This window comes from Castanea sativa, chromosome 7 (assembly GCF_040712315.1).
Source record: "Castanea sativa cultivar Marrone di Chiusa Pesio chromosome 7, ASM4071231v1".
Classification (NCBI taxonomy): domain Eukaryota; kingdom Viridiplantae; phylum Streptophyta; class Magnoliopsida; order Fagales; family Fagaceae; genus Castanea; species Castanea sativa.
Window position 1 is genome coordinate 23,648,993 of NC_134019.1, and position 21,596 is coordinate 23,670,588.

Genomic DNA, 21,596 nt, shown 5'->3' on the forward strand with positions numbered 1-21,596 from the left:
CAAACGGCCATAGGGTCGTCATAGGGGTAAGTTCTTCCGTTGATTGCCTTATAAAATTGCCAAATTGTTGGCACTTGTCGCAAGCTCTAACATATGTGTGGACATCCTTCTGCATTGTTGGCCAGTAATATCCTGTTCGGAGTAGCTTGTGCACTAAAGACCTTGATCCAGAATGGTTTCCACAAACTCCTTCATAGACCTCCCTCATCATGTAGTCTGCTTCTTCGCGGCTCAGGCATCTTAGATATGGTCGGGAGAATCCTCTTTTGTATAGGACGTCTTTAATCAAGACGAACCGGGCAGCTTTAACCTTCAACTTCCTTGCGTCTTCTTTGTTATCGTGCAGCTTGCCTTCCTTGAGATACGACATTATTGGAGCCGTCCAACAACACTTATTGCTTACCTCCTGCATGCTAATGTCATCTAATAATGATGAAAGCTGGACGAAGGACAATACCTGTTCAGGGATGACCATGGGTTTGGCCGAAGCTGCCTTTGTGAGTCGGTCCACTTCTTGGTTCTCCTCCCTTGGGATTTGAATCATCTTGAATTGGAGGTTATTCGTTCGACCCTTCACTTCCTCAAGATAGCTTTTCATCCTTTCATTCTTGCAATCATAGCTCCCGTTAATCTGACTGGCCATGATTTAAGAATCGGAGTAGACAACCGCACTTTTAGCTCTTGCCGCTATCGCAAGGTCCAGTCCTGCTACCAAGGCCTCGTATTCCGCTTCGTTGTTAGTAGTAGTGAAGTCCAGACAGATCATGCATTTGATCTTGTCTCCTTCCGGGGTGTGGAGTACAACTCCAACACCTCCAGCATGCTTATTGGAAGATCCGTCTGTATGAACTCTCCATACGGGCATCTCTTCTGCCCCCTGATCCTTTGCGGTAGTGAATTCAGCAACGAAGTCTGCCAATATCTGTCTTTTCACTGTTGTCCGTGGTTGATATTAGATATCGAACTCACTTAGCTCGATTGCCCATAGCGCCATCCGTCTAGCAGCTTCGGGACTGCTCATTGCTCACCGTAAGGGTTTATTTGTCAGGACATTTATGGTATGCACTTGAAAGTATGGCTTGAGCTTCCGAGCCGCGGTCACGAGAGTAAACGCGAGTTTTTCCATTTGAGGGTACCTCTCTTCTGCTCCTCTCAGTGCCCAGCTTATAAAGTGCACAGGCTTTTGTACCTTTCCTTCTTCTCTAATGAGAGCTGCACTGACCGCGGCTGAGGAGACGGCAAGGTACAAGAACAATTCTTCTCCCAATATAGATGGGCTAAGCAACGGCGGAGCGGAGAGATACATATTTAACTCTTCAAATGCCTTTTGGCACTCGTCTGTCCATTCGAATGATCTCTTCAGTGTGTGGAAGAATGGGAGGCATTTGTCCGTCGCTCTTGATACGAACTTGTTCAAGGCTGCTATCTTCCCGGTCAAGCTTTGTACTTCCTTTACCGTCCTTGGAGGAGATAGTTCCATAATCGCCTTTACTTTCTCTGGGTTGACTTCAATGCCCCTCTAGGATACCATAAATCCCAAGAATTTTCCTGCGGTTACTCCGAACGTGCATTTGTTCGGATTCAGCTTCATTTTGTATGTCCGAAGAGTATTGAAAGTCTCTTGGAGGTCCCTTAGGTGATCAGACACCTTTACGCTTTTTTCCAACATATCATCTACGTAAACCTGCATGTTTCTGCCAATTTAGTGCGCGAACATCTTGTTCATCAATCTCTGATATATGGCTCCTGCATTTTTAAGCCCGAAAGACATTACCTTGTAGCAAAAAAGCCCCTGACTCGTTACAAACGAGGTTTTCTCCTGATCAGTCTTATCCAATTTGATTTGGTTGTAGCCGGAGAAGGCATCCATGAAGCTCAAAAGTTCATGCCTTGCGGTGGAGTCTAACAGGGTGTCAATACGTGGGAGTGGGTAATTATCCTTAGGGCAAGCCCTATTTAGATCTGTGAAGTCAACACACATTCTTCACTTCCTGTTGGCCTTCTTGACCATTACTACATTTGCCAACCAATCAGGGTAGTACACCTCGCGTATGAAGCCTGCTTCTTGTAGCTTCCGTACTTCTTTTGCTATGGCTCGGTCTCGTTTGGGGGCGAACACTCGTTTCTTTTGTCGGACAGGAGAGAAAGAGGGTGACACGTTCAACCTGTGAACTATGACTGTTGGATCTATTCCCGGCATATCCTCGTGACTCCATGCAAAAACATCTTGGTTTTCTTTGAGGAATAATGCGAGCGCTTGTCGGACTGTTTGGTTGGCCAGGGTGCCGATTCTCGTGGTTCGATCGGGCCTAGAATCATCCAGTTGTACTTCTTCTAAATCTTCCACCGGTTCTGCCACCGTCCTCTGTTCTTCGATGCTCATTGCTTGTAGGTGGTCATCCATTTCCATCATGGCGATGTAACATTCCCGTGCAACCACCTGATTTTCACGCAGCTCTCCAACTCCGTATTTGATGGGGAATTTGATCATTAGATGGTAGGTAGAGGTGACAGCCTTCCATGCATTGAGAGTGGGCCGTCCGAGGATGGCGTTATAAGCAGAAGAACAGTCGACCACAAGAAAAGCTACATCCTTGGTTATTTGCTGTGGGTAATCCCCGACCGTCATAGACAATGTGACGACGCCCAAAGGGTAGACCCTTGTCCCCTCGAAGCCAACAAGGGGTGCATTTGTTGGGATCAGTCGTTCTCTACCAATCCCCATTTGTTGGAACGCGGGGTAGTAGAGGATATTCACTGAGCTTCCATTGTCCACCAAAACTCAATGCATGTTGTAGTCCCCTGCCCGTATGCTGACGATGAGCGCGTCGTAATGGGTGTGGTGAAGGCGTTGCGCATCTTCTTCCGAAAACCCGATGCTGGGGTTATCTTGTCGTGTCACTTTCAGTGAGGAACCTGTCGACTGGACGCTTTGAACCATCCGCAAATACGTCGTTCTGGCCTTTTTGGACGACCTTGCTGAAGTAGTGCCCCCTACAATCATCCGTATGTCTCCTACGGGCGGTCTGGGACGTTCGTTCTCCTGTCGTTGATTTTGTTCCTAGAGTTAATCCGTTCTCTCATTTCTCACAAATCTCTGCAACCGTCTTTGCCTAATGAGGGCTTCAATTTGCTGTTTTAAGTCATAACAATCCGTCGTATCGTGGCCATGATCGCCATGAAAACGGCAGTATCTGTCTTTTGGCCTTTTGTTCGGATTTCCCTTTAGCTTGCCGGGAAACGTCAGGGTTCCTTCATCTTTGATCTGCATTAACACTTGGTTAATTGGGGCTGTGAGCGAGGTGAAGTTCGTGAATCTTCCAGTGGGTGGTTTGGGTCGTCGATCTTCTCGTCGTTCTCTGGTTCTAGCCATCTTCCATCCCTTATCCGGTCGTATATCTTCCTGCCTTTCCCTTTTTCTAGGTTTTTCCTCTCGAGCCAGCAAGGCATCCTCTGCGTTCATGTACTTCGTTGCCCTGTAAAACACTTCGGACATAGTCTTTAGGTCATTCTTGTACAGAGAAAACAAGAACTTACCCTTACGCAGCCCGTTTGTGAACGCTGCTACAAGTATCTTGTCATTTGCCTCGTCTATCGAGAGGGCTTCCTTGTTAAAGCGGGCTATGTATGATCTTAAAGTCTCATCTTCTCGTTGCCCAATGTTCATCAGACACACAGTAGACTTCTTATGCCGGTGACTCTCGATAAAGTGTGATACAAACTGTGTGCCTAATTCCTTAAAAGTGCCGATGGAATTAGGTGTCAGCCTACTGTACCAGTCCCTTGCAGGCCCTTTCAACGTGGTGAGAAAAGCCCTGCACATGATTTCATCCGGTACGCCCTGAAGATGCATTAGGGTCTTGAAAGATTCCAAGTGATCCAATGGGTCCTTAGATCCGTCGTAATTTTCCACCTGAGGCATGCGAAACTTTGGAGGAAGGGGGCATGAATTCACGAGTGCTATGAAAGGCGAATCTGTTCTATGGACTAGGTCGTCCAGGTTGCTGGAGATTCGTCCTCTGAGGGCATTCATCATCACATCCATACGTTCCCTCATCTCCTACATCTCAGCTGCTATGTGAGTTGGTAAGGTGTCTGAGATGGATGGCCGGTTGGTCTCCTGCCGCTTCGGTCTAGTCGGAGCGTTGCTACCCTCAGGCCCTTCCGCGTTCCTCCCCTCCGCACTAGCACCTTCCTGGTCTTACTCTGGTGCGCTTGGGTGTGCATTCCTTTGCCGTAGTTGCTCTTCTAAATCACGATTCTGCTTGATTAGGTGCTTAACCGCCGCCGCAAGCGTTTGGACTTGCCTTTCTAGAGCTGTGGCATGTGGTTCGTCGCCTTGATTGTTAGTTGTTACCATTGATCGAGTGAGTACCATGCAACTCTTTGTCTCAGGGATAGAGCAAAGGCTAATTATCTTTTCCACAGACAGCGCCAACTGATGAAGCAGAAAAAAATCACCAGTAAGCTACAAGCACTCCCAAACCGAGACAACACCTGCAAAAAGAAAAGAGAAGACCTAACAGAGAGCATCGGTATGGTGCCGGCCAAAAACCCTCCGAAGGTCAAGTTAGAGTCTTTTCACAACCCTAGGGTGCCAGAGTCTAGTTAATTATGCGTACCTCGATTCATGAGGGTTTTTGGGGTATTTATATCGATGTAGGGTAATCATCCATGCCTTGGCCAGGAAACTCTTTCCTTTTAGGATAACGCTTCTTCAATTCTGCATTCCTTATAGAGCTCTTTTTCTTATAAGAGTCTTTTGGTTATGGTCAAACGTGTAATGCAAGAACTCGCTTTATTCACGTTTGTGTGGAGATCAAGCAAAGCCATATTAGACTTATCGCGAAATGCAAGTTGATTCCGGTTAGGAATCCATGAAGCCCAACCAATGCCGACGGAGGCCAAATGTTACAGCCGTCCACTACGTGTCCTAGTAGTATTGACCCGTCGACCATCCACATGTCAAGACCGTACTGTCGCGCTTCACGAAGAGAGATCCGTCTCATATTTGATCCTCTTCAGACCTAAAACACAAATAGATAATAGATGGAGTAGGTACTAGACAAAATGAGGATGAGCATTAGGATTATTTATGAATTTTGACTACACTCACCAAAACAGTTGAATATATACGGGTAAATTGTATTTTTGTCCTTTCAAATGGGGGGGGGGGGGACACATGATTTTGATCATTCAATTTTAAAGTGCTTTACTTTAATCCCTCAAATTAAAAAAAAAATTTAACTATGTAGTCACGTCATCAACTTTCTATATAAATTTTGGACATCCACTGATCCACATCAGCTAATTATTAGTTATGTAAAAAAAGAAGAAGTTATAATGAAATAGGGTTCTTAAATTTCAAATTTGAAATTTTGAAAAACTAAAATAGGGTACTTAAATTTTTTTTTTTTTTTTTTTTGAGAAGAGGGTACTTAAATTTTACAAATTTAAAAAATGAAAAATGTAATTTTGTATTGAAATTGTTACGCGAATATATAACCTTTAAAAAAAATATTATATTTCTAAAAAATATTGTTTAAAATTACCATATTAATCCTTCTAAAGAAAAAAATTCAAATTAATATTTTTTAGATAAAGAAAAATGTATATTTTTTTAGATGAAAAAAAAGATTCAAATTAATATCGAGTATCTATCAACCCTATTGCCGCTCATTATTTTCCCATGGAAATAAAAGTAGCTTTCATAAATTAGCCTAGAATTAAAAAAAGAAAAAGAAAAAGAAAAAATTTGACACCTAGTCCAATAATTAAAAAGAAATAGAGGTAACTAAAATTTTCACAGAGCTCCCTCTCTTTTTGTTAAGCTGACACAGTGAGACCAAGCACAGATCTGGATCGAGCTCTGAGAGATCTCTCAGACCCAGCTTTGTATTCTTCTTAATCCAGGTTAACCTCTTCTTTCAAACTTCTTTCTTTGTTATTATTTATCTTGCTTAGCACACTTTGTAATATATACCTTGTTTTTTTATGTGTTTCTTTGGCACTTTGATATACATATATTTCTGCAACATTTATGTTGTTGTACTCATTTTTTGCTAAATGGGTATTGAAATTTTGGATCTTTTTTGGATGAGAGTTATAATAAGAGAAATGGGTGTGGTGAAAAAGTGAAGTGGGTGTGCTAAGTAGCTTTGTTATGGGCAATTTGTTGGCTTTTGCATAGTGAGATTTGATTTGGATTTGTGTGAATGTGAAGGTTGTTTTGAATGCTTTTTATGTCAATGGCAACATTTTTTGATGATTACTTCATGATAAGTTAATTTGTTTGTTAGGCATGTTTTGCTTTGGTTTTGAGATAGTGGGCATGAGTGACATCGTGGTTCAAGGCATCAATGGCAGTCTGAGATAGCTATAATTCTGGTGTGTTTGGACGAAAAGATTAGATACCGCAAGAAGCACAATGATATGCAATAAACAACTTGGAAGTAGCTTTATAGATTATGCAAAGAAATAGTAGGGTAGTATTGTTCAAAGAGTTGGAAAATGTGTATGAATTGATCTATTAGATATCAAATTTATAAGAAAAAAAAGAAGAGGAAGAAACATACTAATCATAAAAGAAAAATGCTTACCATTTGGGATGCGCTTGGCATTATGTATATAACAAGCACAGACACACAACATGCATAAGCTGTTGCCAATTTCTAGTTTTGATGAAGCAGCTATACCAATGTCGCTGTGTTTTGATTTTTCTGGAAAGGTCCATGATAACATCAGTTACCTGACTGGTACTTATGCCAAGCAATTCCATTAGCTGATGATATATGCTTATGCTTGGAAAGTGTGTATCCTTCTAGCATTTGAAATATTGTTAGAAATTTCATTTTCTTAATAACAGGTGCCATGAAGCCATGTTTTGCCTATATAAAGGATATATTTGTTATGAAGGTTAACATTGTTGAGATCAGATTATAGGAATTTCTCTATATTATTGAGTAAATAAAAATTATAAAATTGAAGAAGTTTTTTTAAATTGGAAACACCATTATTTGAAATTCTTTTCAACTTATGCTAGGTTTTGTAGGCTCAGTACCATTATAAAGTTATGTCAAGGAGGCCAGTAAATCCTGCTCGACGCATTGGGGATGGTGTAAACATCCCATTTGTGGGTGCGGTGCAGTCCAAATCACGCTCATCACCTCTACTATCTATCGGACTAGTTGTTGTGGTACCTTTTGTTCTCATTATGGCCTCTTTTTTGTTTTTCTCCTTTGCATAATTCTTCTCCAGCAATAATTAATGTACAAAATACAAATTCTATTTGTTTGTTAGTGAGAAAATATAGCTGACTAAGTCTCTCTTATCTATGCCTCTCTGCAATGACTGTCTATTCACAACATGCTTGTGTTTAATATAGTTACCTAAATTGGCCACGTTTCTATATGAAAAATATTGATAGAACTGTTATTTGAAAATTTCAGGGCGCAATCCTTGTTATTGGTTATTTCTATAGTGGTTCAGGTTTGTATGTGGTCTGTGCACTTGATTACTGGGAACAAAAAAGTTTCATGAACCTCTCCTTGTCTCTACTCTTGTCAAACCAATGAATGCTTAAGGAAGTTGGACGTCTGACTGCAGCTGTGGGTCAGCTCAAGAAAAAAGAAAAAAGAAAAAAGAAAAAAGAAAAAAGAAAAAAGAAAACTAAAAAAATAAAGGAAGGTTCATGAACTAAGTTTGATAATCTCATTTGCTTTTTGTTTCCAAGGTCAGTCTTACTTTCTATGACATGTCTTTTGTTCAATGGGTTTTGCATGACAGGTGAACCAAGCAGTGAAATAGAAGTTGTAAGTAAAGTTGAAGGTAAATATTATTGACATTGTCTTGTACTCTTGTTGTTATAGGTTTTCAATTCTTCAAAGATTTTGCATATTGAATGCAACGGTTGAGTATTTTGCTGTATGTGAAGGTTATTGTTTATTGATTCATGTACACTGGATCCATTGAATTTCTTAATTGTTTCCCTCCCTTCATTAAAATATAGCACACATGTTTATCCATGGGATTAGTATTAAAAACCATCTGAAATTTGTGGTGGTTTGATTTTCCTTAAGCATATGGATGATAACATAGTTTTCAATTCTACGATGAATGGTAAATGATGTTTATGCTCCTGTCTTTATGGATCCTAGTATCACAATATGTTTTGTGGGCAGTGTTGCCTTCATTCTGAAGTATGTATTATACAGGGGTACTGCACATGCCTATAGATGTTGGATCTCTCTCTTCCTCTCTCTTGCTTGATTGCTAATGATTTTAAAGGTTGACTTGTTAGAGGCTTAAGGTTTATAATCATAGGAGGATGAATAGAGTGAAATAGTGATGGGCCATAGGATTGGAATCTTTTTGAGAGGGAGGATGAGTTTCCTTATCTTTGGGAGCCTCATGCCCTTTACTTTCTCCCGATCTATATTCAAGAATCTTTGAGGTCTTTCATGGTTTTTCCAATCATTCTTAATATCCTGATTGACATCCATCTTACCCTGATTTGGGGTTTTCAATATAATGAATATGTAGTGAAATCTGAATCTTATCGAGTTGGGATAGAAGTAAGCAAAAGGTGATTATTGAACCATCTGTTTACTATATTTTTGTAGTTTGCATGCACTGTCCTCTGGTTGTAAGCATCACTAATCTCCGCGGTATTTGTCTGACTGTTTAGTACTTTTAGTAATGCAAATTTTGGGAGATGATTTTTTTATTTTATTTTATTTTTAAAATTAACAAATTACAAGTACAAATATGCAGGTGGTGTTTCATGTACATTAGAAGTTCAGAGAGCATTACCTATTCTAAAGAAAGCTTATGGTGACAGCATGCGTAAAGTGTTGCATGTGGGCCCTGATACCTGTCCGGTGGTATCTAAATTGTTGAAAGAAGAGGATACTGAAGCATGGGGTGTGGAACCATATGAATTAGATGATACTGATACCAGCTGCAAGAGTCTTGTGCGTAAAGGCATTGTACGGGTGGCTGATATCAAGTTTTCTTTGCCCTACAGGCCAAAATCATTTTCTGTTGTTATAGTGTCAGATGCATTGGAATACTTGTCCCCAAAGTATCTCAACAAAACCCTTCCAGAATTGATGAGGGTATCTGCAGATGGTTTGGTTATATTTTCTGGTAATTCCTTATAAGGCTTATGTACTTTCAGGTTGTGAAACATTTTGTGCTCATTAGTTGAAAACTTAAAATGAACAAGAAGTTGATGACACTAATGGGGCCTGATTCAGCTGATTTCATTTGATCAATAAGACCAGGTTTGCCAAATTGATGGCTGATAATCTAACTTAGCTCGTTTCTTGGCCAGTAACTTTGGTGCTATACTCACTTGTAATTATGGTTATTCTGAAGTCTACTGTATAAAACAATGACAATGTGATATCCCTTTGTTCTTTCTCTTTTGCCACGTTCCCTTCCCAGAATGCAATTCCTGTGCAGCAACAACAATGATCTTTGTCCCGCCCCTCCCCCTCTTTCAAAAAAAATTGGGGACCTGGGGTTGTTCTATGCATCCTGAACAATGTCAGTTCTTTTCTTGGATGACATTACCATTTGGATGGCTCAAGCTTTTGTATTGATTATATTTGAATTTCTCTCGGACAAGCTTTTATAACCATCCCCTCTCCTTTATGTAAATACTGTAATTGTCAATTCTCACTTTTGTGATAGTTTGACTTTACTTTCAACTTTCAGGATCTGGTTTAATTGTATTTTACCCTTCTTGGAGCTACCCTTGTACTGTTCAAATTAAATAAGCATTGTACCCTTCTGGAGATTCTCTTTTAGTGTTCATAACTGCTATCTAGAGATATGCCCCTTGATATCTGTCATCATATCAGTGACCTAGGCAGTATTATCTTTTGAATAGCAAAAGGACTTGACATAGTGTAATAGACACACACGTGCAAAATTTATCTTTACATAGTCATTTTCCCCCCATTTATTTTAAATTTTATTTACCACAAAAAAAATTTAAAGTTCTAAAATTTTGGTGATTTCTTCCATGTGTAGGTTATCCAGGTCAGCGTAGAGCGAAAGGTGCGGAGTTGTCCAAATTTGGCCGTCCAGTAAGTGATTATGTTTTTCTTAATGTTCTTTAGTCATTGGTTTTGTTTTGTTTTGTTTTGTTTTGTTTTGTTTGTTTGTTTGTTTGCTTTTTGTGTATAAATACATCAATAGTTGGGGTGGGGGTCTGAATCTTGGATGACTCCATTGAAAACACTAGGAGGTGCTAGTTGAGCTACAAAGCTCTTGGCTTCTTTATTGCCATTGTTGTGCAATTTGATTTGGCAACATGTGGCCTGGATTCGAAAAAGATGACGTAATTGAAAAACTGTTCATTGCCGGGGAGCTATGGCTCAAATGACACTTCTCCCTTCCACAAGAATGGATGGAGGATGAGGCTGTGGGTTCACAACGCATTGGGTGTGTGTAACTCTTACTAGTAAAAGAAGAACAATAGGTTGTACTAAGTGCACAAAACTAGGAGAGTCAGACTCAAACTTGAGACCTTTTGCTAGCCAAGAACATCCCCCCCTCACCCCCCCCCCCCCAAACAAATAAAAAGGAAGAAAGAAAAATAGTAACTCTGCATTTCAGACCTGTTCAGTGCACTATATGCTGGTCTAACATAAACAAATTGGTTATGATTGAGCAAACCAATTTTTTTAAGACATTGTGGACATATTGTCTGTTTTTGTATTTGATGGAATAAAGAAGTAAATTTATAAATTGTCATTAAAAGAAAGACTTTATGAATAATTGTGAAATACTAAACTCTATGGTTGATTGCATACAAATTAAGGTAAATAAACTGAACCATGAATTCTTGCGATAATTGTTTTCAGCATGTGTTTGAAGAATCTTGTTTCCTTCCTTTTCCAAAGTTTTCTTGGAAGTTAAATTGAACAAAATTGAGGCCAAGGTTATGAAAATTATCAATAAATTTCAATGGTTTGGACAAAATTATTAATTATTATTTGTTTGTTAAATTGATCCAAGTAAAAGGATGAATATTTTTAAATTTTATTACATGAAAGAGTTAGATGCTTTTCTCAGTTATATACAGCAGAAAACTAAGTAATTATATATTTTGAATCAAGAATAGGATATCCAGGAAAGTGATGGTTGAGAATTGATTACTTGAATGGTGCTTTTCAAAGATGTCTTTGCTTTTTGTGCCTTTGTTGTGCAACTGCTGTTATGTTGTGGTTCCTGTTAAAGAAAATTTACTTACAGCATTGACTTGTTGAACATGACATGAGAATGTTCATTTTGTGAAGGCCAAATTGCGAAGCTCATCTTGGTGGATAAGATACTTTGTTCAGAATAGGTTAGAAGAGAATGAAGCTGCCTCAAAGAAGTTTGAACAGGCTTCAACCAAGAGGTCGTATAAGCCAGCCTGCCAAGTTTTCCACCTCAAATCACACCATTGAAAACCAAACCTAGGTATCATATCTTTACTTTGTAGCTGACAGAAGAAACTATTCCTGCAAGCATCTTAAGAACCCGAAGGGTAAGTTTATATTCTGTGGAAATTACAGAGCCTACATTTGTCTTCTGTTTAAGAGCTAGATCTTCTTGTCAGTGTATTTATTGTGGAAGATGGATTGCATGCTATGACTTTAACCATTTTTGTATTCACTTAAGGTTTTAGCTCCCAGATGCTTGTTGTATTTGTAATGATAAATGCATAAACTAGCATGTCCAAACTCCCACTTGTATTTGTAATGATAAATGCATAAACTAGCATGTCCAAACTCCCACTTGTATTTGTAATGATAAATGCATTAACTAGCACGTCCAAACTCCCTTTTGTATTTGTAATCAAAAGATTGATATAATGCAGCAGTTATCATGATTCTTTGATGATGGCTTTTGCCATTGATATAACTTTCTGAATAATTTCATAATTGGATTGCTTTTAGAAGCTTCACATGTAAGTGATCTATTTTTATTTTGGTAGATAGTGACCTACTATTATTTATTCGTTATTAGTTATTACTATCGTTGTGTCTTAACTGTGGAAGAGTCGGCTCCCATCCAGTTTGTGTCAAATCTGAGAACTTTTTTCTTGGGGGTTCTTTTTCAACATCAAAACAAGTAGATGGGAATTGTTTTACCTTCTCGAGAACCAACAGGAAGGACAAATACTAGTTAACATAATCATTTGGTGGATTGCAAAGCATTGAAAAACGAACGAGAGAAAAAAAAAACCTGATCAATATCCTATCAAAGAATATTTGAAACTTAGAGCACGCTTAGTACATTATAATAGTTATTACATTGTAATAGGAATAAGTATTACAAGTAATACAATAAATTGGAATGACGTAACTCTTCGTATTCATTTGTTTGGTGATAACGTTGTGGTGGAAGCCTGAACCTATGTTAAGATAGTGGAATGTTATTATATTTTTTCCAAATTTCCTAAAATACTATTTTAAAAAAGATATATACTTACAATATGGCTTAATATATATTCTTTTATAAATTGAAAAAAAAATATGATTAATTGATTAGTATTATTTTAATTAATTAATCTTAATACATAAAAAATTGATAACATCATATCATAGTAATATAGTGATTTTTATCACAATTCACAACATATAGATACCAATTTATAAATACAAACAATATAAAACTAAATACAATTTATAATTTTCAAAATTCAATACCAAATCATAACAAAGAACATGCTAGCCCAGTGGGTTTTCTTACTCTTTCAACATCATTGTGCTTTGAATGTAGAACTAGTAGTCAAAACAATAATAGAAAAAAAAAAAAACATAAAGCATAACAAAACCAGAAAATAGTAAAAAAATTATGAATTGATTCTTGAGAGAGAGAGAGAGAGAGTGAGAGAGCATTTATTTTTTACTTTTATACAAGATAGAAATTCTATTCTAGCCTAATCTAAGTGTACATGTGTGTGAAGCTCCTTCCTAGAGACTTGAACTCCGGCCTTTGCCCCTCACTTCGGCCTATCGCGCCAAGGGTGCGCGGTGGTAGAGAGAAAGTTAGTAAGATTGGGGATTTTTAGTAATTTTTATTTTTGTATTTATTATGTAGGTTAAGAAATAGTTATTACAATCATTTTAGTAAGGAATAATTATTCTTCATTTTACCACCGTTTCCCCTTGATGCGGTGGTCACTCTACAAGTATAAATGCTTGTGGGTGTGAGAGGCAAGGGCCAGGGTTTAAGTCTCTAGAGGGAGTTTCACACACATATACACTTAGATTAGGCTAAAGTAGAAATTCTATCTTATATTAAAAAAAAAAAAATCTTCATTTTAAAGAAAAGTTATTCCTAAGGAATGACTATTGCTTGTAAATAAAAACACAACCAAACAACTAGATGGTTATTCCTAAGGAATAATTATTACATTACAGAGTCTATTACAATGTTCCAAACGTATCGTTATTATTAAGGACATTGAGGTTGACTCTTTCTTTGGTGATTGGTTACTATGTTTCTTTGGGACAGGGGATTTATTCAGATTTCATGATCTACTTAACAAGGGATTTGCATAGGATAAGAGTTGAAGACTTGAAGACAAAACAAATTTAGTGAAACCAGCAATGTGCGATCAACTAGTTTAATGGGTTGTTGTGGCTTGTGAGCCTAAAATTAAGGGTTCGTTTGATTGGGACGATGAAAAAGTGAGATGATAGAAAATAGAGGGAGGATGGAAAAGTAGGAGGATATAAATTTTTTTTGTTTTCCTCATTTGTGTTTGGTTGAGAGGGTGGAAAAGTGGAGGGATGGAAAACTTTTTGGTTTGGTTGAAAATAAAGTTTGTATAAATTTACCATCATGTCTCTCTTAAATAAAACAAAAAGTAAAGAGGTGGGGCAGTTTTGTTCAAATATTTTCTCACTTTTCACTCCAATTTTTTCTTCAATTTGGAGAGATTGTATTTTGAATGGAGAGGAGAGAAAACTTGTGGGCCCCACCACTTTTCTCTCCCCCTCCCCCTTTCAACCAAACAGTGAAAAATGTCATTTTCCACCCTATTTTTCATCCTCCCTGTTTTCACTCCAACCAAACATTCCCTAAAGGGTCCTATCCTATAACGGTGAAAAATGAGTCAACAAATAGTCCATTGGTCTTTCTCTCTTGTTCCATTATGTGGTGGCCTATTTTTAATAACATGACATCTATTCTACCCAACCCTGACTTGTATGTGTCCCAATTTAACATTCCCCTTCGAATTTGAGCCCTAAGCAACTATGGTTTGAAATCTCTCTTCATTTATTAATTATCTCAAATCTTCCCTCTCAATCAAGTAGGGATTGAACCCTAAATATCTCAAGTTCATATTGTAGGATCATTAGCGTTCTTCATACATGTGATGAGTGGATCAAAAACTACTTTTGGGTGTTAGAAACCACTATTTCATAAGTGGATCATAACCATGTAGCTTTAGATGAGTTGATCCAAATATGTAAATGTTAGTTTGTTAGTTTTATAGATTAATTTGCTTGCTAAGAGTTTGTTTGATTAGGTGGATTTTAGGGACGATAGAAATAGAGGAGAAAAATGGGGAGAGAAAATGGTTTTTGTAGGTGTTTGGTTGGAGAGATGAGAGAAGGGAAAACTAGTAGGCTTAAGGTGTTTTCTCCCTGGCCCACCAAAAATCAATCCACCTAATTTAGAGTATATTTGAATGGAGAGATTTTAGGGAGGACGAAAAAGATAGGAGAAAAAATTGGAGAGAAAATGATTTTAATGAGTGTTTGGTTGGAGAGATGAGAGGAGAAAAAACTGATGAGACTTATGGTGTTTTCTCACTGGACCCACCAAAAATCAATCCCCCTAATTTCAGGTGGCAATGAGCTAGATGAAAAATGACTCATCTACCCCAACTGTGCAGATGTTGGTTTAACTTGGTTAGCTTTTTATTTTATTTATTTATTATTTAAAGACTTTGACGCTTACAATACATGCATCCTACTATTCTACCGTGAAGATGTTTTGCTTCTTCTTCTTCTTCTTCTTTTTTTTTTTTTTTCATATCAAGCGGCAAAATTTTAAATTATTATTATTTAATTTTCTGTTTCTAGATGTTTTATTAGTTGTATTTGTTTGTAGTAATTAAAAAAATTAATTTTTATAAGCTATTAAAAAGTTATTTTTTATGTACTAAGGCATGAGAGTAAATGTATACAAATTACATTTTCTATCGTTTTACTTTTCTACTTAACCAAACAAATTACTTTTTCTATCCTCCCAATCAAGAATGTATCATCCAAGAATAGATATTTAGAAAATTGGAGATCGAATTGGTGATGGACTCATACCGAGGTGGGTTTTGTACAAATTAACATATTTTAGTTTGTTATTATCTTTGAAAAAAAAAAAAGAATGTTTATAACTATTGATTCTCTTAGTTTTATTTATCTATTATTTTTTGGTAGTTGGATCTTAGATTCAAATAATTTATTATTACTGATACATATAATCATTTTTGGAGATGATTTTTTTTTAGCCAAATGGAGCCCACGGCAATTTGGTACTTAAGGTGAGTAATTGGCAACCTTCAAGTGATGTTTATAATAAGAGAAATTCTTGTATGAGCTAGACGTATAAGACCATTTTGAGACTGACATGTGGGCCTAGCGTATAAAACACTTTCCTCTATAATTATTTGGCATCCTTAAGTTAGACATAACTGGTGAATTGCCTTCAAGTTTAAGAGCTTTGAAGCCAAGAAGCAAGAAAAAAACCAAATCTATATATTTAAAATTGAATTAATTAATTGGAAAATGTCATAAATGGGCACACCACACACATATGGGTTTGAGTTGGGCAAAGTTTGCTGAACATCATATTTTTGGAGAAATATGAGCAAAATAGCATGCAGGATGAAACAATTTAGTAAGTTGGACTGTTTTTGGAACTTGAGTTTGTAAAACTCGAGTTCCAACCCAACTTGAGTTTGTAAAACTCGAGTTCCAACCCAAAATCAAGTTTCCCAAACTCGATTTACCCTTGGATTCATCTGAACTGGATTAAAAAAAAAAAAAAAAAACCACATGGAACTCGAGTATAGTAAACTCAAGTTCCATTTAAAAAAAAAAATTTGCCTGGAGGGAACTCAAGTTTGCTAGACTTGAGTTCCATGTGGGAAAAAAAAAATTTCACAGGAACTCGAGTTCCTGGATTCTTTTTTTTTTTATAAGTCCACGTCAGATGAATCCAAGAGTAAATTGAGTTTCCCAAACTCAATTTTGGGTTGGAACTCGAGTTTCACAAACTCGAGTTCCAAAAAACAGTCTAACTTACTAAATACTTTCAGCCGCATGCTATTTATCTAATAATTTTTCTGAAAAAATGCCGTTGATCAAATTTTTCCGTTTGAGTTATGTACCATGAATTGGGTAAAGCCATTGGGTAAGTTTTAGTTTTTGCCATGTGTAGATGCTCATTTTTAAAAAGCCCAAGAGGAAGAGGAAACCCAACAATGTGGGCAGAAGAAAGTGGAAGCACCATTAAGCCCAAATGGCAGGAATAATGGATCACGGGTCCATAAAGCAAACAAGTGGACCCTGAAGAAGTAAATGGGCCTAAGAAGGCTCGGAAAGAAAGAAATAGCAAACCCATGGGCAGTATGGATGTAGAAAATGCGGGAATGGGCCATAACCGTCATGGCAGACCCAAAGCAATGCAAGTAAAGAGAGAGTAAGGGGCAATGGAGAATCCATAAGTCCCAAAGATGAAGTATAGAATACTTGGGCCACGGAAGCCCAAGGAGTTAGTAAATGCTCATAGGAAGCATAGAATTGGAAAGGGCCAAGGATGCCCTAAGAAAGTAAACGGGCTAGAGACGCCCCAAAAGGAAGTAAGCGGGACGCGGGAGCCCGCAAGCAATGCAGTAAAAGGCCCAATAAGTCTATTGTGCTGTCGAAGAAGGGATGAACAATAAGCCTGAAGAAGCCCAATAGCCCTAGGTCAGGTAAACTTCATAGCAGGCATAACAGAATGATGTGATAGGAAGCAAATAACAAGGTTGAGAATAAAAGCATGGAACAGCCCATAATCGGGCAATGAACAGCCCTTAAAAAGGTAAGCCATAAATGAAAAGTAAGGGAAAGCAGCCTATGCCATAAGAAGCCAAAGATGAACTGCAGAATGGGCAGATGGACCTTCAGACCGCGGCAAACACATGAGCAGCGGGCAGAATTTGGACGAGCATGGAAGTAAGGCACGCGCAAGACTTAGACACCACTAGCCTGTACCCAGCCAATACAGGAAGTGGTGGGTCATGGGTTAGAGGTAAGAGGACATGGTCTGGCGGTGGGGAGGGGAAAAAACCTATTATCGTGTTATCTGTTTAGGCTCTTTTGGAGGCAGTATCCTGCTGGGATGACATACCACCCAAAAGAGGCAAAGCTGAGTTGGAACCACTAGGTGCATGCCATGAGGGACGGAGAGGAAGATAGTACTTACATCGTGGCAGGTAGGGGTGCCACGACAAGCAAACAAACAAAAGGGTTTTCTTTGTTTGGTGAGGTGGAGTGGCATGGCCAGCGTTGGTAAGTGGCGTTGGTTGGGTGACTGACCAATCAGTAATGGTCGGCAAGGACACCCGCACCAGACAAAAAACAGTTAAGGGCTAAAATGGTAAAAGCCAAGCACGGCTGGCATTATATGAGGAGCCTTTGTTGTGCACGACAGGGGGCAGAGCAACCTTTGGGGGGAGAGAATCACGAGAACTAGAAGAAAACATCAACATAAGCTATGCTTTATTGGGAAGTTTCACATATGGCTAACAATGCATATTCTCTTATTTCACATTTTTCTTATTACTATATGGCCATCCAACAATACACATCGCATGGAATACCCATTAAGCTTTTTATCACTAATAAATGTTAAAAATTGATTTTTTTTATATCAAAAACCCATAAACACAATCCTGATTTTTGAATAAGAAACAAAATAAAGAAAACTCCTTTATCCATTTATTCCCATCCCCACCCAAAAAAAAAAAAAAGAGTTCTGATTCCAACTATATGTATGTGGCTACATATATAAAGCAATAATTCTAACCAAAACTCAAAATGGGCATGTCTCAAAGCAACCAAAAACCCTAATAAATTCATAACTCATGAAGAAACAAAAATAGTAGCAACAAAAAATCCCCTCAGTCAAAATAAGTTCTTAAATTTTGGTTTCAAACAATTGTGTAACCTACCATACAAAAAGCTCAAATCTATAATATAAATTCAATAGAAGGGTAACGAAGAATGGTTACCTGGAAAGTGAGATCAAGAATGACGACAACAAACAAAGTAGAAGCAGGGAACACAGAACAAAGAACCCGTGGGAGAGCATAGAATGACAGAGAGAATAGAGGAGGTGATATACATGGGGAAAGGATAAGCTCGTATTTTGGTAATTAAGATTATCGTTGGCGTTATATTGATTTTTAGAAGAAAAAATTAGCGGTAACTTAAAATTCATTTCTCAAAGGGCAGAAAGAAGTAGTGTTTTCTAGAACATGAAAAATCTAGGTTTAAAAATGCAAATGTGCTGATTTTGTGGAGCCAAACAGTTTACAAAATCATGTTTGACTAAAACGCAGGTAAAGCATTAGCATCCGGGGATGCAAAAAAAAAAACCTATTTTGCATTCTCAAACACTACTTTATCTATTTTATCAACCCATTTTACAACTCACCCTACATCCCAAATTTTATTTTTACATACAACCCAATAAAATAATATAAACTACTTAATAAAATAATAAAAAATATTATTATTTTTTTTTTCCTTCACTCCCTTTTTCTCTTTATACAAAATCACATATTAAAATAATAATTTTTTACAACCTACGAATAGAGGTTGCATATATGCAACCTTACTATTATATGCAACCTTACTATTCATAGGTTGTAAATTTTTTTAAGTTTACAAACCCGAATGGAGTGGGTTTTGGGTGATTTAGGTTATGAAATAACAACTAGGGGGTGTTTACATTCCCAATGTTAGTGCTCTTAAAGCTTTGTGAATAGTCTATCCAAATGGGCTCATTATCTCATTGTATTGTTTAGTCATTTATAAAAAAGAAAAAGAAAAAAAAAAACAAAGAGGAAACTATACATAGGGACTAATAAAACCTATTTTTCAAAATTTAGGGGCTGTTTGGTAATGTTGTTATAGTAATGTTGTTTGTATTTTTTGGAAATACCTGTGGGTGAAAAAGTGTGTGGAAATTCGTGTAATTAGGACTGTCAATGCTCGACCCAGTCCATGAACCCGACACGGGTTTTTTCGGGTTCGGGTTGAGCCTTAATGAGTTTGGGTCATAAATGAGTCGACCTGAAAGTGATACAATAAGAAACGTGTCATAAGCAAGTCAACCCACGTAACCCGTGATAGACACGTTTGACACACAAATTTATTTGTGTCAACTCGAAATGACCCACTTAACACAACCCGTTTAATTTGTATAAAAAAATAAATATTTATTTTATTTTAGATTTGCCAAATACCTTTTATATTCAATATATATTTTAAATTTAAAAAGAAAAGTGAGTAATTACAAAAACTTACAAATGATATAATTGGAAATTGAAACTTTACAAATCCTAGATTTCTAAACCCTAAAAACCCTAAATCTCTAAACCTTCTTATAAATATCTAATTTTTATTTTATTTTAAATTTTAGCCGTATTACTCACTCTACTATCTTATAGTTTCATGCCCAATTCTCAAACTTAAAATCTTAAACTGGTTATTGCTCTCTCTCTCTCTCTCTCTCTAATGTGTTTATTTTTTCTACATAATGCTTTTTGAAAGCTCAGATTTGTGTAAAAACACCAGAGCTGTCCAGACCCCAAATTAAAATATTACGACTTGGTAGATTTTACTCTAACTTAAATTAAGTGCGGAATAGAGTAAATGCGAGCAAATAAACAATAAAACTACTCTAAGCCATATTCATAATATAACAGCAGTAAAATGAAAGATAAAAGAGTAGAGAAGAGAAATGCAAACACAAGATAACACGCCGATGTGTTATAGAAGAGGAAACCGAAGAACTCGGTGAAAAACCTCTCCACCGCCCTCCAAGCGATAAATCGATCTACTAGATAATAAGTTGTGATACACGAATAGTAAAAGACCCTCCAAGCCTAATCTACCTAATGCACCTAAGCCCTTCAAGCTCCTACTCCAACAAGACTTCTAGGAACCGTGTCTTATCTAGCTTTCCGGATTTCGTAATGCACCCGATTGCATCTGCCAAAACTTGGCTTCTTCCAATACTTCCCAGCAGCACCAAAACCTTACTTGACACTCTGATTAGGAGTAGTAAGTATTTGGACTATTAACCTTTCAAGGATATGGATATGGAAAGGTAGGAGTATGAGGAAAATTACAAAGAATTGTGTAGATGATTGTGGGTATAACGATCTCTGACTCTAAAGTGTATATGCTAGGGTTTTTTTTCTGAAAAGCACTCTTCACGGTATGTGGGTAATGTGGGTATATATAGTGCGAGTGAAGACATGATGGAGCCGATAAGCCAAAATAACATAACAGAATGTTTCGCGGGTATTTCACGGGAAAGCCTTACTTGTGAAATACTCACGAAAACCAGTTGTCACCAGATTGTCATGACTCTTCACAGTCCAGTCATGTGCTCTTCACGTGGCTTACTTCGCGGAAAGTTTACTTGCAAGATACCCGCGAAAACCACTCATTCTTCAGTGCAAGCTTGAGTCTTCACATTCTTTCACACACACAATCCATACAATGAAATCCCACATAAAATACATGGTAAATATGATTGAACAAAATTACAATTAAATTTGGCACGGAATTAAAGTTAACACAAAATAGTTGTAAATAACAACTTTACACTTTTGTTCTTTAAACTTTGAACCCACGTGCCGTTATTAATATATGAGATATATTAATTGTTGATTAAGGCCACGGTTGTAGCCTTTGTCTTGTACCATGTGTTTTTTTTGGTGTTTGTATTAGTGTTAAACATCGTCTGCATATCTTTTAAGTGGGTTTATTGAGATAATTTATAAACTAGATCTGGTGGGTATTGCTTTTAAAGATTACAAGAATATGGGTTGAAGATTTGAAGTGTATGCATTGCTTTTGGGATGTAAAAAAAATTATTTTTAGATGGATGTTATATTTCACATTATGCAGGTTGAAATGAGTTGTGTTACATTCGTGTCAACTCAACATGACTTGTTTATTAAGTGTACAAATGGGTAGGGTCAGGTCAACCTGCCTTATTAACAGGTCGGGTTAGGGTTGAAAGATCATGACACGATTATTAAATGAGTTGGGTTAGGGTTGAGCCATTTAGTCAAATACCCCTACCTCGACACGACACGAACCCAACATGCTAACCCGAATTGACATCTTTACATGTAATGTTATTTAATCACTGAAAACTGTTGGTCAAAACACCATACCAAACAGCCCTCAAACACTAAAAATTGCTCATTTGAAATATATTAAGAAATAAAGGGGGTTATCAAATTAGTCACCATGTGATATTATGTATTATCTGAGGTGAGGATATCTTTTAGT

The 21,596-nt window shown here is 37.3% G+C and overlaps 2 protein-coding genes across 3 annotated transcripts; one reads left to right on the plus strand and one right to left on the minus strand.

Annotated features, from left to right (window-relative positions):
* Positions 1-646: 646 nt before the first annotated feature.
* LOC142644182 (uncharacterized) lies at positions 647-1,306 on the minus strand. Its single transcript, XM_075818848.1, has 2 exons — positions 1,029-1,306; positions 647-926 (listed from the first exon to the last, which is right to left on the minus strand). Exons 1-2 carry the CDS (start codon positions 1,304-1,306, stop codon positions 647-649), a joined length of 558 nt encoding a protein of 185 aa, XP_075674963.1.
* Positions 1,307-5,777: 4,471 nt separating this feature from the next.
* Positions 5,778-11,919, plus strand: LOC142643631 (putative pectin methylesterase CGR3). Of its 2 annotated transcripts, none has more exons than XM_075818327.1 (7): positions 5,778-5,913; positions 7,043-7,195; positions 7,449-7,488; positions 7,786-7,827; positions 8,773-9,147; positions 10,039-10,094; positions 11,310-11,919. In XM_075818327.1, exons 2-7 carry the CDS (start codon positions 7,073-7,075, stop codon positions 11,460-11,462), a joined length of 789 nt encoding a protein of 262 aa, XP_075674442.1. In that variant the 5' UTR covers positions 5,778-5,913; positions 7,043-7,072; the 3' UTR covers positions 11,463-11,919. The 2 variants fall into 2 exon arrangements, with proteins under 2 accessions (XP_075674442.1, XP_075674443.1); XM_075818328.1 differs by having other exon boundaries at positions 7,052-7,195.
* Positions 11,920-21,596: the final 9,677 nt, after the last annotated feature.

What these genes read in the sequence shown, in the direction of transcription:
- LOC142644182 (XM_075818848.1), bottom strand. Translation starts at nt 1,306, where the DNA reads ATGTATCTCTCCGCTCCGCCGTTGCTTAGCCCATCTATATTGGGAGAA. An exon ending in CTGACAAATAAACCCTTACG is followed by an intron (nt 927 to 1,028) that starts GTGAGCAATGAG and finishes AACAGTGAAAAG; the next exon opens with ACAGATATTGGCAGACTTCG.
- LOC142643631 (XM_075818327.1), top strand. Translation starts at nt 7,073, where the DNA reads ATGTCAAGGAGGCCAGTAAATCCTGCTCGACGCATTGGGGATGGTGTA. An exon ending in CTATCGGACTAGTTGTTGTG is followed by an intron (nt 7,196 to 7,448) that starts GTACCTTTTGTT and finishes TGAAAATTTCAG; the next exon opens with GGCGCAATCCTTGTTATTGG. An exon ending in TTATTTCTATAGTGGTTCAG is followed by an intron (nt 7,489 to 7,785) that starts GTTTGTATGTGG and finishes TTTGCATGACAG; the next exon opens with GTGAACCAAGCAGTGAAATA.